Source organism: Rhamphochromis longiceps, linkage group LG7, assembly GCF_057381845.1.
Source record: "Rhamphochromis longiceps isolate RC_006_pf linkage group LG7, R_longiceps_female_GT1.1, whole genome shotgun sequence".
Classification (NCBI taxonomy): domain Eukaryota; kingdom Metazoa; phylum Chordata; class Actinopteri; order Cichliformes; family Cichlidae; genus Rhamphochromis; species Rhamphochromis longiceps.
This window is the reverse complement of record NC_140563.1, coordinates 56,950,245-56,973,018: the sequence shown is the minus strand read 5'-3', so window position 1 is coordinate 56,973,018 and position 22,774 is coordinate 56,950,245. Positions and strand designations below refer to the sequence as shown.

Genomic DNA, 22,774 nt, shown 5'->3' with positions numbered 1-22,774 from the left:
AGAAATAAAAAGGCAATCTAAAATGACTATTATATTTTGAACCTTTCAAAACCACCGTACATATTTTATTTAACAAAACATGCAATACAGTTCTGATCTGGCCTTGTAAATGAAAATCATTAATTAAAACAGCTTATTACATTGTAATTGGACAGTTTGTTGCTAATTCCTCTGACATTATATGATTTGGCCCCCACTCCACACCAGGCTGGCATTTTCTCAATGAATCCATTCAAAGTCCGCTCACAGAAACAGGGTCCCCTTGTCACTCCCCTGCATTCACAAGAGATCATCTGGAAGGAGGGTTTTCCTCTGTAGAGCTCCCTCCCCCTGGACTTAGCTTCCTGTCCACTTCAGGGAAATCAGCCACTGGGTTTCAGTATTCAAGGCCAAACATAAGGCCCACTTAATCAGCCAACAGCCCACAATCTCCCATAATTACTGACCTTCCAGTCATTCCATCTCCCTTGCAGAGAGCTTTCCAAAACCCACTTATGAAGTCTGACCTGCTGTTTCGCAAAAGTCCCTAAATCTCTAAGCATTCACAGGCACAAACATCTTTACAATCTATTTGTAGCTAACTGTTTGCTATTCCCTTCCCACAACAGGGCACAGCAGGCCTGTCGAGCTTTTTCTACACATGTATGAGTAGACTCTGTGGTGCAATAGAAAGACAAACTGAACTGCATTGTACTTTATACAAAATTTAACCACAAGCACAGCAGCAGTGTAAGAACTGAAATAAACAGTGTGCTTAAAGAAGCAGTCCGTTTATTGCTGGTTACTCATGATAACAGCATAACATAAATGACACTCTTCTCCAACTTCATGTCTTGGACTCCTGTTTTAAGTCCACGCTTTAAGGCCAATCCTCCCTGAAGCCAACTCTCTTCTAATTGGCTGTTCCTTCCAAACATAATTTTAGTTTAATTATTAGACAGTGTAGACTGTGTTATTGTATGTTAAAGTATTCAGATACAACCTAACCTGTTACTTTTTAAGTTGCGTAACCGATTAAATGTTATTGCATGACCAAGATTTGCGCTGATTCTGTCTCATAGATGGCAGGGGAACAAACATAGATATATATAAATCTTATAAAGTTTGTATCTGTCTTGTGTGAAACTTGTATGAAAAGCATACAAGAGTGAAAACGGATATAAGATCCCTTGAAAAATTATACAAATGAAACTTGTATGTTTTGGATACTTACTAAAACAATATATGAAAGTAATGAGAAAGTGGCCACTTTCATGAGTAAATCATATAAGCCTTATATGATTCACTATATGAAGTAGGCCACATTTTATGCAAGTCTTTTGTAAGTTTTTACTATTTCTTTTCCATATGGGACTGCTGCAATGCTCTCACTCTTAAACCTGTGCATGGCACATATAAGAGGTTTTATCCCAAAATTTCACCATTAGATGATATTAATATGCAGGTTATAATATGCAGAAACACAATTTATATAAAAAGACACCATTGACACCTCTGACACAATTAGCACTGTAAAGAGGGTGTGTGTCACGATTTCCTCTGGTATGAAAAACTCACCGACTTCAGTAGCACAGGTGACAAGCCAGCGCACCATCTCTCTCCGACGCCAGTTCAGTGTAGACAGGGTCATCCTCATCACCTTTACGAAACACAAAATTAAAGTCTGTACAGTGTGTGTGTGTGTATGTGTTCCTGTCTAGCTATCTTTGTGAGGACCGAAATCTGCATTTTACTATACTTGTGAGAACCAACAGTCACTTGTGAGGACACACAACCCGGTCCTCACAAATTTGAAGGCATTTTTGAGGCTCAAAATGTGGTTTTAGTGTCAGGGTTACAATTAGGTTATGGTTAGGTTTAGGGTAAGGGTTAGGGTTAGGCATTCATTTTTAATGGTTAGGGTTAGGGGCTAGGGAAAGCATTGTGTGTGTGTGTGTGTGTGTGTGTGTGTGTGTGTGTGTGTGTGTGTGTGTGTGTGTGTGTGTGTGTGTGTGTGTGTGTGTGTGTTTCTTTACCTGAAGGCCCAGCTCCAGGGAAACCTTGAGCAGCGTGAGGTCAGGCAGGCTGTCCATGAGAGTGGCAATTTTGAAGGCATCCTGGGCCAGTTTAAAGATGTGGGAGGAGGAGTGGATGTTCTTCTGGATCGACTCTAACACAGTTTCTAGCTTGCGAGCATCACCTGGTAACACATCAAACAAAGCAAATGGAGAAAATACAGAATGTCACCAGGCAGGCCCTCTAATAATACCTGGGTAGTTTTCAATTACCTTCTTCTGCCAAGCTCATCCAGTGCCACATCATTATAACTTTATATATTTCTGGTAACGTTCCTGAACAAACATTTCAACATTCCCACTTCACACAGCAGCTGCTCCGGTGTGCAAAGTTCTTTACTGAATAAATGCCTTCAAGCAAGACTTGCAGTATTTGAACATTTATTGCCTGTTCAACACTATGTTTCTGTTTTTCATGTGCTTTGATCACACATTTCCAAAAGATATTTAAAGTAAAATCTTAATTAATGTAAATGGGTGAACACAGCAGAAAGTGTAACCTGAATTGTGTACTGTTTGCACGCAGCTCAGTTTGACACAATTATCCTTCTAACAACTATTTAAGGTGACAGACTTTTTGCACCTTCTTTCCATGTGGTGTGTTGAAAAGGCTAAAAACACTTTCCCTTCAGATGTAATCAGGAACTACATTATTTTGAGGGTACTCTAGCTCTTACATGTCCTGGGTACCTGCAGGTTTTTTTCCAAAATAGTTTCTCTCGCTTGCCATAGGTAGCAAATTTTACTTTAGTCTTGTATGTGGTCGCACACGTCAGAAAACATTAAATACCTCTAAACTAAAGGCGAGATTGCTCTGTCAGGAGGCTGTTCAGTTTTTTTTGAGAAGTCTAAGTTGACACCATCAGCCTGAGAAGATGCAGCATCTCCTCAGCTCACTGTGCCTTCAATCCAATTTCCTGTTTATCCTGGTTGAGGCTGTTCTAATTTAATTCATTTTATCATTGAAAATAATTCCCACATACTGTGGGGAAGTACTTAAATTGGTGATAAGCAGCATAAAGGATATTACCATCAGAGCGATATTAGGGCTGTCACGGTATCAGATTTTCACTTCACAGTTTATTGTGGGGAAAAAAAGGTTGCCATCGTTTCCATGGTATCAGTTTTTAGATTTTAAACGTTTCATCTTTTTCTTCCCATTCCTTCTGTCTTCTACACAATCATCTTCTTTAGTCTTTATTGTTTCCTGCCTTTGTGTTTAGATGTTTGGTTTGGTTTTGGTTACTTCCTGTTTTACTTTGAAGGCTGGTTGGTCTTTTGTTGCTGTTTTACTTTTGCTTGTGTTCTTTTTCCCCTGTTCTGATTATTGGCCCTGCCCTCAGTGCTTTTCTATGTTTCAGTGTTTTCACCTATCTGATTACCATACCCTCCCTTTGCGCGCACACTTTCTCAAAATCAGACATTTCTTCTCCCTCATTCCATATGCGTCAAGTGGCCCCTTTTGTTTTACTTATTGGTTTTGGGTCACTTTGGGATTTTTTTGACAGTCAATAAAGTCTTTCCTTTTGCTGTTTAACCTGTATTTGTGTGTTGCATGATGAATAAACATCACCCCAAAGCCTACAGGTGGATGCTGGGGTGGTGTAGGGGTGTGTTTGATGGAGCCATCTACCTGAACTCTACAATAAATAGTAGTAGTAATTTCCCCTATATTGCAGCACTGTGAAATAAAAGATAATATTTTTCATATGTGCATTACTGACAGTATTGATGTTTCATTTTTAAATCTGATGGTTATCATGAATATCAGGTATTTCTATCTTGCCATGTGATCTGTTTTCTGTATATATATAATTCTGTTTGATCACAAAACACCTCAAAATGTACTTTTCCAATCTTGAGTCAATGTACGTTTGTGTACCTTTAGCAGCAGTGAGCATCGTGGAGGCCAGTTCACACTGTTGAGTCTCTATGTGGCTTAGAGTGAACCAGCGAGGGTATCGGTTGGGCACCACCGACACTATGTGGTGAGGCCGAGACAAGTCACTAGAGGGGTTTGTGGACTCCAGGACCGGCAACCTGAGAGCAGATGGAAAAAAATTATATTCGTTCTTTATTAGACAGGAAGAGATGTGACCTCTCAGAAGAACACTTCATGGAGGTAAACAAGTTATCAGAGTGTAATGTTTCCCTTACAGGATCAATCAATAGTTTTTCAGTGGGTGTCCGCACACCTGAGCTCAGGTGGATCTTTGCCTCAGGCTATGAGCACTGAGGAAAGGATGGATTTAAAAATAACTTTTCCTTTTCAGCCAAACCACAGAGATGTTCTACCGGAAATAGCTGATGTACTTTTATAATCATCTTTTGTTTTTAGGTCTGGGGGGGAAAAAAAAAAGTCTGATCGATTTACATAATATAAAAATCAGAGAAGTTTAATTTAAACAAGACGAAATAAAGGTTCCCGTGGTGGTCTAGAAGCAAACCAACAGTGTGTATTTATTATTCACACATTTTTCTAAAACTCCTCCTCAGCATTCTTGAATTATTCAGTGAATATTCCAGCAAAAGGAGGTTTTATCATTAAACAGTGTCCCAGATAACTCCTCAGTCTGCCTCTCTTCTTTTTCCATCTCTAAATCATGAACCAGTGGAGACTTAAAGCGGGCAGAGAGGCAGGTTATATTAGGAGGTGGTGTTAAAATTCCAGCCTTAATCGGTCTTTATGTAAATGCACATTTTCCTTCTCTCTTTCAGGCATGCAGACTAAAACTGATCCTCTGTAGTGAACGTCTAGAGGATGATTTGGATGATGGACTGTCATCATTAACCCCCCAACTTCCTTCCTTCCAACATGAAGGAAGTCTGAATGAAAATGATCGCCTGAAAATGTTAGCTTAGCGCCACTATTTGCATGTTTTTTTTTAGTTTCTCAGCCATTTCGTCTTGCCTAATCTAGACGTCTATTTTTTACTATGAGTTATAGATAAAATATTTTTTGTTTAGTTTTTGCTAGCTTCATTTCCTCAAGAGATTTTGCCTTTTGTTGGCCTGTCATTTTAAATAATGTATGATTCAAGTTTCTGCAGTAATTCTGTAGGTAATAACCACAAACCTTTCTAAAGTTACACTTCAACCGGATGTACACTTTCTTATGTGCAGGCACATGCTGCACAAGTATACATGGTGGCTACTAACGTAGGCTTAATATAGAAATATGAATCATGTATTGTAATTTCTATGACTTCCTCAGTTAAATAAAGGTGACGTTGACTTACTGCATCAGCCTGTGGTACAAAAATACCATTTTGTACACAAGACAGCCCTTATAACACAACACGCCCTAGTTCAGCTTCAGTTGATACAGCTTCAATACAATACACAGATTTTTTTTTTTTTTAATTTAAATTTCTTTTAGGTCACTTTGGTGGTTTGTTCACATTCTGTTAACAGCTTCAGGAACTTACAATAAGTACCTTTATCACTGATGTTATACAAGTACAAAAGGTACTATATCAGTGGTGGATACTAGTATTCTGTCCTTTTTAAAAAAAATCATGTTTTCAATGGTTGTTGTACTGCCATTGAAATCACACATGAGTATTTTTCCATACAGGATATTTAGAATTAGGTCCTAAGACAATATAGTTTGGAGGTGGGGAAAAATAAAAGACAGGCGATAAAGGAAATTACCTTGAACTGTCACCTTGTCTATCCATTCAAAAACAAGCAACTGGAAAGTGAAACATCCTGTTTTCAGAATGTTGTTGGTTTTGTTTTTATGTTTTCTCATGTCTATATTTAAACTACATTTAAATATAGACAGCATGTAACTCACCTCATAGCCCTCAGTGCAATTCTATATGCCAGTTCAGCATCGTGAGGTAGCAGGGAGGTGAACAGAAACTTGGCAAAAGTGTGCATGGGGACACTCTCTCTGTAGAGTATTTCCCCCAGACCACTGTAAGGACCAGCTGGAAGAAACAAGAAAGACATGGATCAGTTCAGTCTGTACAGAGTCGACGTGAATACAGATGAGTGCAGAGAAGAGCTTCATATATGACTGGGTGGTAACCCTATGTACCAGATTGTTTCCCAGCCTGAGGTTAACAAGTTTGATAGTGCTGATTAAACCCACAAAGCAAAGTCGAAGTGTGTGAGTCAGCTCTGTATCAGAGGGTTGATCACTGTGTTGGTGAAACAGAAAGCAGAAACGTTTTGCTTTTAAACTGTGCAAGAGGACATCCTGAAACATGTCAATATGCATGTAGTTCTAAAGAAAATGAAACAGCTTCTAGGAAAAGCTTTCAAGTGCTGGTGTGGTGGCACAAAAAGGGCTTATTTAGTATAATCGCTTCTATTAAATTCAATATTGGTTTTCTCTAAGACAATAATTCAGTTAAATTAAAGAAGTTATTGGATTTAATTGAAATGCTGGGCTCATTCTCAATTTTCTCATGCTTTATTTCTTTATACTTTATAAATAAAAGAGCTAAAATGTGTTAAAAGAAATAAAGATTTACAGACTTTGATAATATATATTAAAATGATTATTTCCTTCACTTTTTTAAGCCTTGCAGCTGTTAGTGGATAACTGCCCTGTTCTTTGTGGAATATACACTCCAAGCTCACTGGTTTTTACTTCGTATTCAAGTCTCTTTTTAAAAAAGAAAAAGAAAATCACAATTATGTAGTTTCATTTTTAAATTCTCAGATCACCTGGAACAGGTTTTTCTACACTAAAATAAATAAACTATTTTTAACTGTAAACGAATATACATTTGGTACTTCTGGCAGATTATGGTTTTTAGTGAAAGTTCAGTTTTCCATTAAAAAAATGGATCTTTTTAACATCTTAACCTGGAATCTGAAAACAATTCGCATGAAAAGACTAAAAACAACAGTGAGTTAAGTTTGTTCTGCTGTACGTGAGAAGTAAACTAAAACAGACTACAATGTGTGTCCATAGCAAAGAAAGATCATGCCGCACAATACAACAGTGTTGACTCATGGATGTGCTTTTAATATGCTTTTGGAGAACAGCAGAGCTTTCTAGCACAGGAAATGTCAGCTTTTAGTACGCTTTTGCTGACAATAGAATAGAGTAGAATATCACAAGATTATTTTGTGTTGACATTTTTTTCATACTATCAGGACAGCGAATAATTTTACCCAATAAACACAACCATGGTGTGCAAAAGACATATTGGCAGGAAAACTAAAGCCATAACATACACACAGACAAATACACAGCGACAACAGACTGACAATGCAAACAAGTCCACAATTGTAAATACGGGACTCCAAACGAAGCGTAAACGTACATGTACAGCACAGAACCTGCAAAGTACACAGAGTTAACAACCTTGTACACACAGAGTCTGTTCTTTAAGCTCACTGTTCGAAAAAGCAGCTTAATGTTGTTAAAGTTGGGTCCTACTCACCCTCTAGCAGTAAGACAGCTTGCTTCCGGAAGATCTTCACCAGCATGTCATTTAAATCAATTTCTTGAAGCTTGCCCAATAGTTGCTCTTCATTGCGACACACTTTCTCCTGAGCGTAAAGGCCGTCTGGCATCACTCTCTGCTGCCCCAGTCCAATGAGAGCTGTCTCCACGGCCAACGACAGGAAAGACTCTCCTTCTTCCAAGAAACGCTGCGCTGGGAAAACCGGATGCTCCGTCCATCTGCCTGAACCCAGCGAGCCTGAGGGTAAGAGAGAGAGTTGGGAGGAGGACAGGGTGAGAGATGACTTAGCAAGGACAATGTCCCCTTTGGGGTGCAGATTGAGCTGAGTATTGATAAATCTACTGATCTGTTTGTTCATTCTCGTGTTCCATTTTCCTCACTGTGTACCCTCCTGATGGTAATCATGTGTTTTAATGGTTTAATGATGTCTTGGCAGACCTTACAGTTCATCCCAGGAGAATTAACAGTCCCTAATGAGCGCGCGCACACACACACGCACAGTTATAAATAGCACAGGCTTAATTGAAAACCTTCCCACCTTCTCAGCTGTTTCTCTTTCCCTCTTTCTTTCTCCCCTTCTTTCCCCCAGTCAAGTCTGTCCCGTATTCAGTAAGTGAAAATAAAATAAACAATAAAAGGTGAATCAAATGGACCATTACGGCAAGGCTGGGATGGTCAGTTTGGTAAAGTAAATCCGTTGGGCATCTTTCTTTGCCTTTAGACAACAATTCTGATGGCAAAAGAGCCAAACGGGACAGGCCAAAAAAAAAAAAAAAAAAAAAAAAAAAGGAAAACCTTCCCACCAAAAAAAAAAAGCCTTATATTCACTACAAAAAGTTCCTTCACTTCTTGAACTCATATTGACAACTCATATTTTTACCCATCAATCTACACTCAATAAACCTTACGAAGTAAAGGTCCAAGAGTCTCAATGCAAACCACCACAGCTGAAGTGTGTATGAGCAGTGTATGTATGATACACAACACTTTGGTATCAAACAATTTCTCTTTATAGTTGGTGCTTTGATACCATCTAATCTTTTCATAGAGTTCGTCATACATCTAAAAAGAGAAGCCCTCTGCAGAGAAAAAAAACATGCAAACCAACTCAACAGCACTGCACTAGTTAGACCTTTACAGTAAAACAGCTGGATGAGTCAGTCTGAGCAAAATATTTATGACTGCTAAGAGCTTAAGAAATTGTATATAAAGGGCTGAGAGAACACGAGGAAAAAAGACAGCTAAGTGAAGGATGGTGGCAGTAGCTCCCTGCTGTGGTGGTGCTTCTAAGAAGGGGAAAGGGTAAGGGAGATCAGTTAGGACTAAGAGAATAAATGCAGCCAAACAGAATTTCTTAAAGAAACCCCCCCCCCCCCCCCCCCCCCAGAGACCAAAGACTGGGACTACAGTTCAGCTTTTAGCGTAACAAGAATTTAAACTGGCAAAGATAATAATGGAATGGTCTCAGGACAAATCTTTAGGGCTGAAGTTGAGTGTCTCAGCCAACACCCCACAGACTACCTGTGGAAAACTCTGAATACAGCAGTTCAGATGCTTGCCATGCCATCCTGCCAAGCCTGACAAGAGGTAGAAAACAAAATGGGATGAACTGCCCAAATCTAGGTGCTGCATCTTGGAGACCTCCACCCTCGACAGGAAAAGCCTGTGGAGGCTTTTCCAACATGACACAATTACATAACTGCAGCTAAGGGTACCTCTACAAAGTACTGAATTAAGTCTCTGAAGGGGATTTCAGTTTTCATTAAGAATTCATTGTAGATTGATGGTGATTAAAATCAGGGTTATGTTTTTAAAATTAAATCTAGAACATAAAAATGAAGGGCCCTGAGCAGTTCCTGAAGAAACTGTTCTTTACAAGCAAAACCGAGTGCTAATGTGACGTCTGTTCTGGCTACAGTACGCTGAAATTCGTCTCGCTGAGCTCCCTGCATAATTAATGCATTTTAATTGGAGTGTTTTTCCTGCTGCATTTCTTATTCATGAGCTGTTATTGGAGGATGACTGAAGGCCAATCAGCATGTCTGTGTCAACTGTGCTGATTGTGACCTGAGGGCCTGCAGCTCTGACAGAGAAGATACAATCACTGCAGTGTAAATGTTGGAGGCACACTCTGGAAAATGAGTATGAGTGTGTGTGTGTGTGTGTGTGTGTGTGTGTGTGTGTGTGTGTGTGTGTGTGTAACATCTGCAGCAAAGGAAAGCAACCATACATACATAATCACTTGAGTATTTTCATTTTCAGCTACAGTATATTTCTATATCATTGCATTCAGAGAACAATATTGTACTTTCTACTACCACTACATTTCTTTGACTTTGCATCCTATGGTAACACTACAAAATCCAATAAAACGTTAAAGCTCATCAGTGACTCACCATACTTTTGCCCTATTACCTCTTAAAAATGTGTGCCTTGTAGGGTTCTCTAGGTAATTTCAGCAAACACACATCTTCCATAAATATTATCAACCCAAAAAAGGACATGAAAATATCTCACAAAAGAATTAGAGCAAACAAAGGCACCCGTCTTCAGAAAGACTTTTGGCACCAGAGGATGTGAGCGATCTGCACGCACCTGAGAAATCAAGCAGAATTCCCTCCTCGCTGCCCCTCCCCATCTCCATGAGGGTGCTGAAAAGAGTGCCGATGGGGTCCAGAGGGTGGCCCACCCATCCTTCCAGGTTGGTGACTGCTGTAATTCCTCTGTTTAGCAGCTCTGCAGTAACACAAAGACACTAAGTATTAGTTTATAACATTAGTTTAGGCAGGCTAGGAAGACCATGTCATGATGCTGAATAAGCCTAAAACATCCATGTATCTCATATAGGGTGTACTATTTAACTGACTTAAGCCTGCACACATTTCTGCAAGCCCCTTTGCAACCCAAATCCACCACACATCCTCTTTTCCTGTTGTTTCTATATTGTCTTTTTTTAATATTTCCTGTTGTTTCTATATTGTCTTTTTTAAATATTTCCTGTCACCAGAACAGAGTCGGATATAAATTCCTGCATATGAAATAATCTTTCATGGTCGTAAATGACTGTTGATGAACTGTTGACATTCTGGTGTTAAACTGATAGAAAGTGTCACAGAAAACTAAATACAGCTTGTATGCATATCTAAAAAGGGTCTCCAGCAACAGATGTTGTGACCCCCACAGAGCTATGATGTCAGTGTCATTGAAGGAATACATAGATAGGAATATATAGATACAGATACGCAGAGACACTTTAATCTACTCCATAAAGCACAAAAAACAAATAACCTGTGGAAAAGGTCTCCAAGATGCAGTTCCACTTAATCCACACATGCAAATTTCTAGGTCTGTATTTTTATTCTACAGCTCTGTTGGCATAATTTTGCATGATTTACAGTTAATAAAAAGCCCCTATTTATGTTAGACCGGTTTTTCATAGAGAACTTTAAGTGAGCCACAGGGCTCCACCAACAGAGTAATTGAGCCCCAAATAAATGTTTCCCATGAATGTTCAAGCCCAAATTTGAATTATACAAGCAGATAACACCAATAACCTTAACAAACAAACAAAAAAAACAAGAGCAATCGAACAGATGGCTGTTTGTAAAGATGCGTGAACATTTGCACTTTAGTTCAATGCAAAATAATGTTTTTGCATTTGTTGCATACGTGCTTGATTGGCCAAGTTCCTGTAAGAGGGAAACCTAAATAAGAGCAAGCGAGGATGTGTTCTTCTTCGCGGGTGAACAGACGTTGTGTATACAGATAATACAGCAGTAAAATGAAAACAGACTTTGGAGGGCACTGATTAAAAGTAGGAAAGCAAAACTAAAGAGCACATTAAAAGAGGGTACACTGACCTTTTTTGTGGGAGCGAAAGAGCTCCAGCTGTTTCTGCTGCTGCCGCCGCAGTGTGTTGACGATGGCGATGGCCAGCCTGAGCGCTTCTTTGGGGTATCCGTGTGATCTCAGGGCATCCACTCGGGCACACGCTGTAGGGACGTGCTCTGTGGGAAGGAGAAGTTATTTCATTTGTATTCCTTCTGCTTTTTTTTCTACATTTATTTCTTGTTATCTCTAACCACAACTCTTCTCTCTCACCATGCCACAAAGGCCACCCTCGGGTGTCGAAGAGGGACGAGTCGAGGTTCTCATGGTAGCAGTAGTTGGTGTAGTGGTCCTCCGTGATGATGTTTTGCAGGTGGGGGTCCTGCCAGTGCAGGTCGCAGGCCTCGATGGCTCGTGTGAAGACCGTCCGGTGAGGCCGAGACAGCGAGTCTGTGAGAGACGTCAGATGTTTTTAAACGTCAAGCTGCGAGGTAGTGGAGTGTGGTGGTTTATTTTGTGTGCCTAATTAGATCATTTAATCAACATAGTTTGATGATAAAGGCAAAGCAATTTATTAATTAAATTTCCATCTGAGAAATATATTTGAAGCCTACATGATACTGGTTCCCTTCGGGTTCCTCCTATGGCCACCTGAGGCTGACTCTGAGGTCAAGCGCAAACTTTTTTTTTGATTTGATAAATTTAGGAATGATCAGGGGTTAAAATGACCAGGAGTTAAAAGGCATGTTTACAGCCTAGTACAAAAGTCCTGATGGATGGTTTCATTTTTGTGACACAGTTATATTTCCAGTCTTAGATTTCCCAAAGTGCTACAAAAGCTGAATACAAAAGTTTAAGATTGCTTGAAAAATGGCAAAAAAAAAAATCATATTTTGCATGGTTGGATCTTAACAAGGTTCCAAGTAGAGCTTCATCATGCAACAAAAAGACATGGCAGTGAGAGAAAACTTTTTTTTGAGCATTCAATTTATTGATCGGGAGTGTATATGAAAAAGACAGAGAATAAGAGAGTGACAAGATGTATAATGAATAAGTTGAATAAGTTGAACTGAAAAAAGGTCAGTAACATAACAAGTGCAGCGTGTTACAGGCAAAAATCTCAGCAGTAATAAAAGGTCCCTTCAGCTCATTTGAAACATTTTTATTATTGCCTGAAAGAAACATTAATTTCGCTGGATTTTCTCCGATTTAGCTAAAGCTGAGGAGAGAATAGAGCCAGAAAAAGCTTCAGGACCTCAAATGTGTTATTAGGATCATTCTATTAGTAAAAAGGTAAAAAGCCTCACGGCCGCCGAGATTGAAAGGAGACTTGATTTTTTTTTTTTTTTTTTTTTTTGGGGGGGGGGGGGGGGGGGGGGGGGCAGTGCTGCTGGAGATTGGACAAAGAAATGATGTGATGCAGGAGAGCGTCTGGGAATAAAACAATAGGAAGACATATTTCTGCCTGGTGTCATCTCACCTGGGTTACCAGCAGGGCCCTGGGGCAGAACGTTGGTCAGATTGGTCAGTTCGCTACTATGGTTACCGTCCTCCAAGGGGCAGACATCCACGCTGTTCCACCTGCGAAGCTGACGTAGCCAGAAAGCCTTCTGCTCAGGTTTGCAGTGGGGGTTCAGCACGATGCACATCCACAGGGCCCCTGCACACACATATCCAGATATATTACACTTACAAACTTTGCTCTCCTCTTCTGAGACTTGCAGCAAGAGAACAGAATGAAAAAAAAAAAAAAGGAATTTAATAACCCATAAAGTTTTGTAGCTTCAAGTTAACTTGTTAAATAATTGAGGGCTGCTGCTAGCCAATACTTTCATTATTGATTAAACTGTTGATTATGCTGGTTTATAAATCATGAGATTGTTTTGTGCTCAGTTGAACCGGCAACCTTAAGGGCTGAAAAATGAAGCAAACATGGAAGTGCCAAAAAAAAAGAAATACAAGAAAGGATCTGCAGTTCCCCTAATGGCCACTTGAGGCTTTCTGCAAAAGCAGACCATTTACCTCCCCTGTTAAACTCTGACAGCCAATTTCAGTTTCAAATTTCAGTACAGCTAATTTCCCGTTACAAAACATCAGAGAGCTGTTTTTGTTTTAATAACTCACCCTTTTTGATACTGATAAAGCTTAAAATTTGAGGTGACTACTTTGACTGATGGATAAGCCGACACTGGCAAGTGTAGCTATTAGCCTCACCTGCACGAGCTGAAGTCACCTTTTCATGTAAATTATAGCAGATTATAGCAGATTATAGCATTTTAATGAAATTATCTGTCAAGTAATATAGCTTGCTGTGTGATTGAGACCATCAAAGAAGTCTATGCTTCGACCGCTAAGCGCTAATCAGCAGCTATCCATGCCTGTGTGGATGCGTTTGCATATGTTTTAGTTTATCAGTTCAGCTTGCTAGCACATGCTTGTCAGCATTAGTTAATAACTAAGTACATCATAGGCTTCTCTAAATATGGTTATTTCTAGCTCTGGAAAAACTAACACCAACAGCCAAAAGAATAAAGGTGAATCCTGCAGATGATTAGGCTCTGTCCATCTTCGATATACAGTCTATAGGCTTGTAACGTCAAGTCAAGAATCAGTTTGCTGTCATATTAGATCAATAAAAGCTCAAAAGCTGGAACCAAAAAAAGCTTTTTTAAACAAACAAACAAACAAACAAACAAACAAACAAACAAACAAACAAACAAACAAACAAACAAACAAACAAAACACAGTTGAAAGACAGTTTTGGACCAGCATTTTACATATCCAACCAAACAGATGGATATATTTTTATGTTATCGACTAAGCAATCAAAGCTGAAACCTGAATTGATAAGACAGCAGGAAATATTCATATTGTTGTTGTAACCAAATTCGAGAAAGTGCCAATTTGTTCTGAACAGTCCAAGCATGTGCTGCTAATATATGATGTTCTGTTTTGTGTGACAAAATGACCACAAAAGGAAAAAGACTAAAATCAGTAAGTGATTATGCCAATTCAATTCCTGATGCTGTATTACTCAATTAATTGTTGCAGCTCCATAAACAATTGGGAGATTAATTGCACTGTTGGCTAAAACCATGAAGACAGTAGTGAAAAAAAAATAACACACACACACACACACACACACACACACACACACACACACACACACACACACACACACACACACACACACACACACACTCAAAGAGGCTGAAGAAGGATGAAGGGAATAATGACTATGTTAGGGCAAAACGAAATTGAAAAAAAAAAAAAAAAAGAAGATGTCCAAAAAAAAGAGAAGACAAGTGGTGAGGGGAGGGATGAAGTGAATACAGGAGGGAGGGAGGGAGGGAGGCTCACAATGAGGGGGAAGGGGAAGGAGGAGACAGGCTTTATCCTCTGTCTCTTTGTTAGGGGTGCACCAAGGACAACACGGAGGAGGGAAAACAGCAGGGCGACGTCACACGTGAGTGACGAAATGCAGAGAAAGAATCTTCAACAGCAACACACAGGGGAAGGAAAGGAAACAGAAGATGGGGAAATAAGTAAAACATTAATATTTACGATTTAAGATTTAATATTAGAATTTTTATAAAAAGGACTTAAATGTTCATGAAAACAGGATTTTGAGTTTGTTTTTAAGGGAAATCTGAGTTATCTTTGATCACAAGCAAATAGGTCAGCTTTACACTTGGAGTCTGGCTGGTTTTGTTTCGTTTTTGGTCTGTTTCTGCAAAAGGAACAGTCACCATCTGGGACAAGCGATTAGAATCAGCCATAGACTGTATATAAAAGATGGGCGAATCCTGATGTCACCTATTAGCAAACTCCTGTTATGAGGCCTCAAATGGACCATCACATCAGTCTTGATTCGATTTGTTTTTTGTATTTTTGTTTGTTTGGTTTTTTAAACAGGATGTCACTTGTTTTATCCGGGAGCATAATTTACAAAATTCATATGACACTGTATTCAATAAGACGTAAAACTACCGATTGAGATAATAAACTTATCAGGAAAGTGTTTACTGAGGTCATAGAGTAGGGGAGACAAAGAGTTATTTTTCTATAGACTTCTACATAGCAAGAGTTCTTTTTGCAAACAGTGGAGTTTCCCCCTGCTAGAGAACAGGAAAAAAAAATCAGGTAAATAAGCTTATTGCTCACATAAACGTATAAAAACTAGCGGTGGATGAATGCAAAGGATTTCACATTCTTTATCTTGCAAGATTTTGAATCTCAGAATTTCAAAATGTATTTCTGTAATAAATGGTAATAAACAATAGGACATCTAAGGGTTAAGAGAATCATAAGAAAAAGACAGCTGGTTGAACTGCACTGTAGCCGCTCACATACTAAAGCTGCCACAAATTGGTTGAAATTCTGTTTGTGTGCCTGTTATCACTGTACCTAGTTCGTCCCACAGCTGCCTGTACTTGTCAGTCATGGCCGTCCCCTGTTGCCTCCACAGCGCCAATCTAGGGTCACCCATGAACTGCTCTGTGATCAGTGTTAACATGCGAGCTCCATTGGAGTCCCTCATCTTCAGCATCTCTCTCACCTGCAGAGACAACGTCACTGTGAGTAAACGGTATATATCACTTTTATTTAATCAGATAATAGGATCAAAATCAAGGTGACAGTTCTGGATTATTTTAATTTCACCAAAGAAATAAAACACTTTTAATGTAAATGATAAAAGACCAAGCATGGATCATTCTGGTACCCCTTAAGGTATTAAATTTGGAAGGTGTTTTGACTATCAGTGCAAATAGCTTGTAGAGTATCAGAATAAATATACATAAAATCAACAAAATCACCGTACATATAAGACATGATGTGATTAGTGGGTCAGTACCTTGCTGAACAGTAAGTTGAGCTGCTTTCCTGAGCCATGGTACCCGCCCTGGGAGAGAAAGAGCTTGACCTGTTCCTGGACTTGCTCCTCATCCAGATGCCAACAGTTCTCGTCATCTACACTTGCCCCCGCTGTCGGATCAGGAGCTCCTGCAGTGAATGAAAATGAATAAGTCAGTAACTCTTAACAACAACTAGATGTCCTCATAAAAAACTGATTTGATGCAGTGCAAAACAGTATGTAATGTGAAAGCATCAAAAGCACAAGTACTTATATATTCGTATGTCCATTAATGCATATGGTCTTATTATTTTAAACAATGATTAAACAACTTGCGCTGATTTCCAAACAAGTGTCTTTTCAGGGAAGAGCACAAAATGAATATGGCACCATCAGCATATCTACTAGTTTACTTTTTGCATTAAAGCATTAGTGCTGTGCAAGCTTAAATGCTGATCAATAGTGAAAATAATGCAAAATCTGCAACAATAAGCATTCTACATGAGCAAAGAGTGCATCCTTCATTTCTAACGCTTAACACCCAACTCCAGGGAATATATAATCCATAAGGTTTATGCTAAATATGTTCCACTATAAGTACACACTTAGTCATCCTTATATTCTGATAACCAGTTATTTAAATCATAATTTAAACATTCATATACTGTATTGTAAAATACTTAAAAGATTTAATTTGTCAACCTGGGATTCAGAAAGTTAAAATGGACAATTTCGCGATGTTCTGACATTTTAAGGGTAAAATGATTCATCAGTACGGGCAACAGTTTCAGCAGCAAAATTAAAATCATAGTTAGCTGCAGCACTACTTTAGATTTGTTCTGCTCAGTACAACAATCTACATAAGACCATTAATACTAAAGTAATTCAGAAACACACAGGTACATTTTCAGGCAGATAATTTGTTCAAGAAGGTAATTTTCAGTTTAATTTTAAGATACTAAAGCTACATATACAAGAGATGCTTTTTAGCATAAGATAATGTATTCAGGCAGACGTTTGCTCAAATATATATGAAATGGGGACTTATGTGTCACTATGTATCACAAATACACACAAAGAAAGTCTCCTTCTTGTATGCTGTAGTACAGGTGCACTTACATACACAGTACATATGGAGATGACAACTGGAAATCCACTGATGGAAGATGAAGAAAATCTAATCTAATCCAGGTACATGGATTTATTTGTGTCTGTTTCTGTGTTTATGGACAGCCTGGTCTTTGTCTAAAATCACAAACCACCCTTAAAGCAGTGGCTCCACTCACCGTGGACCTGGTTGATCTCTGAGTTCTGTGACAGTATTTCATCTGCCAGCTTCTGTGCTGTCGGCAGCACATCTGTGTGATGCACTGTGATAAGGTACTGAACAAACTTCTGCAGTTGATCTCTGTTCATTTGGAATAGAGTCTCTGAGATGGGCAGGCGCAGTTTGACCTGCTCTGGCTTCCGTACTCGGTACAGTGAGAGTGCCACAACGTGGGCACAGTAAAAAATGTCCTTGTTGCCGCAGCTGCATGTCACTGCTGTGATTTTGCAGCGGTCGAAGCTGACGCTCACATTGCAGACTAGCTCTGGCTCAGAGGGTGTAGCGGGTTCCCTTACTGTGCCACTGAGGTGAAAACCTGCAAAGAGACAGAAATGACCATTAGAAATTAATCGCACCATGTATTTTCATGTACATAATTTCACCATGTACATAATCACAAACCACGGCTTAAAATTAAAATAAGATATACTTTGTTTATTTATAATTTCCAACAAACCTGCATCCAGCATAGAACTCAAACCCACAATTTTGAGATTAAAAGTCTCATGCAATATCTACTGAGCTACCGAGGATCTGTGCTGGGTCCTTAACTGTTTACACTCAAAATATTCTTTTTCTTTTAAGGAAAAGGCCAGTTGCCCTTACAATATAAGGTACCTTAAGACAAATATGTGTTCTAGGACTTTTTAAATAAAACTTAAAGTGAATTGAAGCTTATTGTTGTTATAATTGTATCCAATACAATAATATCATATAATATATGTTTGGTAACATATTACACTATATAATATAATGTAACTACTTTTGGGATTAAGGAGCTAGTGAGAGTACTCCAAAACAGTCAGTTAAACAATGAGCTGCCAGATTATGGTAATAATTCACTACAAATGTATCCCTTCATACAACTATTTTTATCTTTGGATGTTGTTCAGAATGATCCTATTCTCGTTCTTTGGTTCTACCTTAATTTCACGTGATCGACAAAGTGCTGCCCAGGTGAAAAAAATGGACACAAAAAAGGTAAAGGGCACGACTGAGTGCAAAGACCAAAATTTTCTCATTTCCTTTTCATTTCCTTTCCACAACACCTTCAGTGTTTACCTTATCCTCACCAGCACTTCAGCAAAGACAGGATCGTTCACAGGCACTGAGAACTGTTATTGTATTGTGAACCTATGGCCCTCTCATGGCCAAAATGTACAGGCCTCTGTGTGTTTGGGAAAAAAAGAATTTAAAAAAACGTATTTTAATGTGAATGTGACCTTGAATTTACTCTTCCCAGCTTAGGGGTTTTGACAGGGAAAAAACATAAATAAAAGCCAAATGTGACAAATACAGATTCAAAAGAACAGCAACACCACGTGGGAGTGAGGTTTAAATATGTGTTGAGTTTTGAGAGCCATAACAGATGGACATGTTTTGGCAGAATATGACAATGCAACAAGTACTTTATGGGTAAAATTCTTCTGTAATTAGAATAAATGGGCAATCTGACTGAGTTAGTAGGTTATCAGTTGATGACAGATGGTTTCATAAACTCAGCCAGAGCTAAACTGATATAAACAATTTCATTTAGTCTGTACTGTTTTAATCTTACTACAGGGAGCACATGCATAGCTCATTTTACGATACACAGGCAGAACAGTGGCTTATTTAGACCTCGAATCGCAGGAGCATGATGTACGTCTTGCATCATGTTGTCATTCAAACTGAAAATCATGTAACGTGGCCAACAGGGAGGCTGATAAGCCTCCATGCCAGACAGTGACAGATGACAGACAGCATTATTAGATGGTCGCTTGAGCCAAAGAAAATGGGAAATGCATTAAAGAGCCAACCTTCTGTCAGATGCTGTCTATGTAATCGTTTGAAAGCAGACAGAAAGAGATTTAAATCATATCTCTTTAGAAATGAGATGTCTTTAGAAAGTGATGTTAAGATATTCAACCAAGACTAACACACACACACACACACACACACACACACACACACACACACACACACACACACACACACACACACACACACACACACACACACACACACACACACACACACACACACACACACACACACACACACACTTATATTCCTTATTCTAACTGTATCTGTATGATATCCGGTCATCTCAGGCATACATCTCTGGCTGTGAGGACTGAAGCCCCACGTATGAACTTTCTGTTTGTCAAAAGCAGTCAGTCAGTCAGAACAAAGTTGGCTTTAAGATAGAGGGAATGGAGCTAAAACAGCTTCTTTTTTTCCAGACAGAGGATGAACTAATGGGATACACGAGGGAGGAGATCAAGATTATTTCAACTGTGAGTCAGCAATAGAGTCCAAGAATAAAAATAGTGAACTGGAAACTAGCATTATAAGTCTGCTTTAAGCATATTAAAGAGATTCCAATACACTTTCTGTACAGTCAGCAATCATTTAGCGTGTGCAAAGGCTGCATGAGTTGAAAAAGAGCAAGACCAGATGCTAGCTAACTTTAGCTAACATTAGCTATCAGCTTCTGGTCTTTTCAGGCCAAGTAATGACACACCAACAAAACCCGAGTACAGTAAGTGAGCACGAGTGTTCTACTCCCTGCAAGTTCACTTTTTCTCACCAAATCTCATAGTACAAATTTGTTTACTGTTAAATAAACGCAAAAATGTTTTCAAAGCCTTCCTATATCGAATAACATCATAAATGTAAAATCTGTGGCTCAACTTCTTTGAAACCAGAGATCAAACTAAAAAGAAGAGAGATCAAGAGAGGCGCGAGTGTTTTTATGGACAGCACTAAATCTGTGTCACAGCTATGAGTATTTGCAGCAATATCGCTATGACGCACGTGGTCACATATTTATAGCTATTAATGTTAGTGCTGAATGCAACTTCTGCAGTTGCAACATCAAAATCGGATGTTCCCTTGCTCGGTAAAAGAAGCGAACAAGAGTAGGTGTTTGTCTGCAGATGTGATGGTGCTTTGTGAGAAAAAACAAAAGAGGCGGAAGGACTACAAGACAATATCTGAGAGTGAAACTTGTATAGAAATAGAAAAGAAAAAAACTAAGGTGTTTCAGTTCTTTCTGCTTTTCCAGTTGAGCAGACACTCAGTCAACCACACAACCACCAGTCCACATCCTGTCTTTTTTTTTTTTTTTTTTTTAATACAGACACACACATACACACACACACACACACGAGATGAAATGTGTGGTGCTCTCCGTTACGCCGCCCTGCCCCAGTCATGCCTGGCCTACAGCTGAACCACTGACGTAACAGAAAGAGAGTGACTCGAGAGGAGGGAGGAGGCCACCACTGTGCTGCTGGAAAAATCGGTATGCCCTCAGCTGAGTGTGTCAGTGAGCACATGCAGGAGTTGCTTGGCGGCGAGCCAAAGCCCTGAGCTCAGCATTCTGTAATGCACTTCCTCGCTCTCTCTGTCTGCTCTTCACAGCTTGCATAATACAGCTCTGTACACCACATAGCAACCATACTTAACTCCTTCCCTCCCAACACATCAGGAAACTAGTCTGGAGCATTTTAAGAACTAAAGCTGGAGATGTGATGCAGTAGAAATGCAAAGACGTTTTTTATATTTATGTTACCTATACTTCCATTTAGGGGGGTGATAGTTACATGGGTAATTGTTACTGTTGTGCTACTTTATTCCACTTTGACCACTAGAGAAGTGATTGTTACATTTACCCCTAATTCTGCGCTGCTAAATATAAGAGCTCTCCATGAATGAAATCTCAAGGACTGCTATTGGTCTTTGGGGCACTTTGGGAACCCTGGAACTAATGCATACTACCGGTTTGTTTTCTAAGTAATGATACTGCAGTTCACCAGTGTCGAGGTGTAATTTCAAGGTATGGAGGTCTTCTACTGTACAAGTACCTAACAACCCTGGAATCCACCACTGGTTCTTCTTGAGATTGCTTGGTTGATGAAACTGGTTGCAACTCTTTGCAAGAGAGGTCACAAACAGAGTCAACCACTATTCATTTCCTCACAGTTTTAAGTTGCACCAAGGTCGGTGCGTAAGATATCAATTTATCTGCAAATGGTCACCAACTACTTGCTAAGTGTTAGTGAAATAAACACTAACCAGAAAGAGAGCGTATTTATCCTTAAATACGCTTCTTTGGAAGCGTTGGTTTCAACAATAAGACAAAACGTTTACTTTGAAGTTCTCCGATTCTGGTTTGCGACACGCTTTTTCAAGTTTCACTATAACTCAGTGGTTAGTTAGTGACTGTTTGCATACATGTAGGCATCTTCTATGAAAACTACAGGCAAACACCACAATCTGCTGGTCCAGCACCCCCTGTGCAACTAATTTCACCCAGCGACAGCGAGGAATCTCCTGCAACCACTCGCCAACCAATCAGGAACAAATTTTATTTCTCTAGTGAAATTTGGTTTCTAGGGGGTCACTAACCAGCATCTAGCCTTATGTGAGTGAGGCCTCTGGGGCTTTGTTTCAGGAAGACGATCAAAAGAGCTTGACATTATATTAGAAAAAAAAAAGGATGACCCAATTAATAAAAGTGTTGAGGTAGACCTTTCTGTCTGAAATCCAGCAAAGATTAAAACAGCTTAATCTAATTGTTTTAGAACAATTAGGGAAAAATAATATTTAATACTATATTTGCATTTTATTTTGTAATATTTATGTGCAGAAAGAACCAAAAGCAGGACCAAATAATAAAATATTGGGAGGCTATTAGCATTATCTGCAATGTACATTCCGCACATAATGCTGGTTTAGTTTTCAATACCAAGCCAACCTCTTTTAGCAAGTACATACTGCATACGTGCTTGTCATATTAGTGAAGATGCTTTCTTTATTTGTTTTCGTGCATCTGAATATGCCTCAGTGCATTAAGGGCCATTGTACATGCTGTTTAAAAAGAAACTTGCTTTTAAAAGAAAATTGCTTCTTCAGATATAAAGAGAGCTGCAGATACCCTGAATACACTCGCTTGCAAAATTGAGGTTTAACACTTCACTCCCAGTTAAGCCGTCTCTATAGGATTCACTGAATCCTATAGAGATGGCTTATATAGAGGAGGAAGGGGGCTGTGGTTGAAAACAGGCATAGGATGTTAGCCTGTGAAACAGCAGTAGCTCAGCTCCATGTAGAGTTCAGCCTCAGAAGGTGTTGTGCCAGCAACTGTGAGCTTTGTTGCACACTGAAATTGTGGCTGTAAGGGGTAAGTCACCGCAGTGTGGCCAAGCATTTCAGCTAAGGTGGTATCTTGACTTTATCAGTGTGTGCATTGTGTGTTGGTTCTGGTGACAATGGGGAACCTAATCCCTCACCC

At 39.2% G+C, this 22,774-nt stretch overlaps 1 protein-coding gene across 1 annotated transcript in view; it reads right to left on the bottom strand.

Annotated features, from left to right (window-relative positions):
* The window catches only part of LOC146666455 (zinc finger SWIM domain-containing protein 6-like), a 49,950-nt gene that overhangs the window by 2,388 nt on the left and 24,788 nt on the right, over positions 1-22,774 (bottom strand). Inside the window, exons 2-13 of the mRNA XM_085414493.1 lie at positions 17,453-17,809; positions 16,167-16,315; positions 15,719-15,869; positions 12,792-12,971; positions 11,585-11,761; positions 11,344-11,490; positions 10,079-10,219; positions 7,460-7,720; positions 5,854-5,989; positions 3,937-4,094; positions 2,016-2,179; positions 1,558-1,639 (exon numbers count right to left, since the gene is read on the bottom strand). Of these exons, the coding sequence (XP_085270619.1) occupies positions 1,558-1,639; positions 2,016-2,179; positions 3,937-4,094; positions 5,854-5,989; positions 7,460-7,720; positions 10,079-10,219; positions 11,344-11,490; positions 11,585-11,761; positions 12,792-12,971; positions 15,719-15,869; positions 16,167-16,315; positions 17,453-17,809 (2,103 nt within the window). The remainder of the gene's footprint in view (positions 1-1,557; positions 1,640-2,015; positions 2,180-3,936; positions 4,095-5,853; positions 5,990-7,459; positions 7,721-10,078; positions 10,220-11,343; positions 11,491-11,584; positions 11,762-12,791; positions 12,972-15,718; positions 15,870-16,166; positions 16,316-17,452; positions 17,810-22,774) is intronic.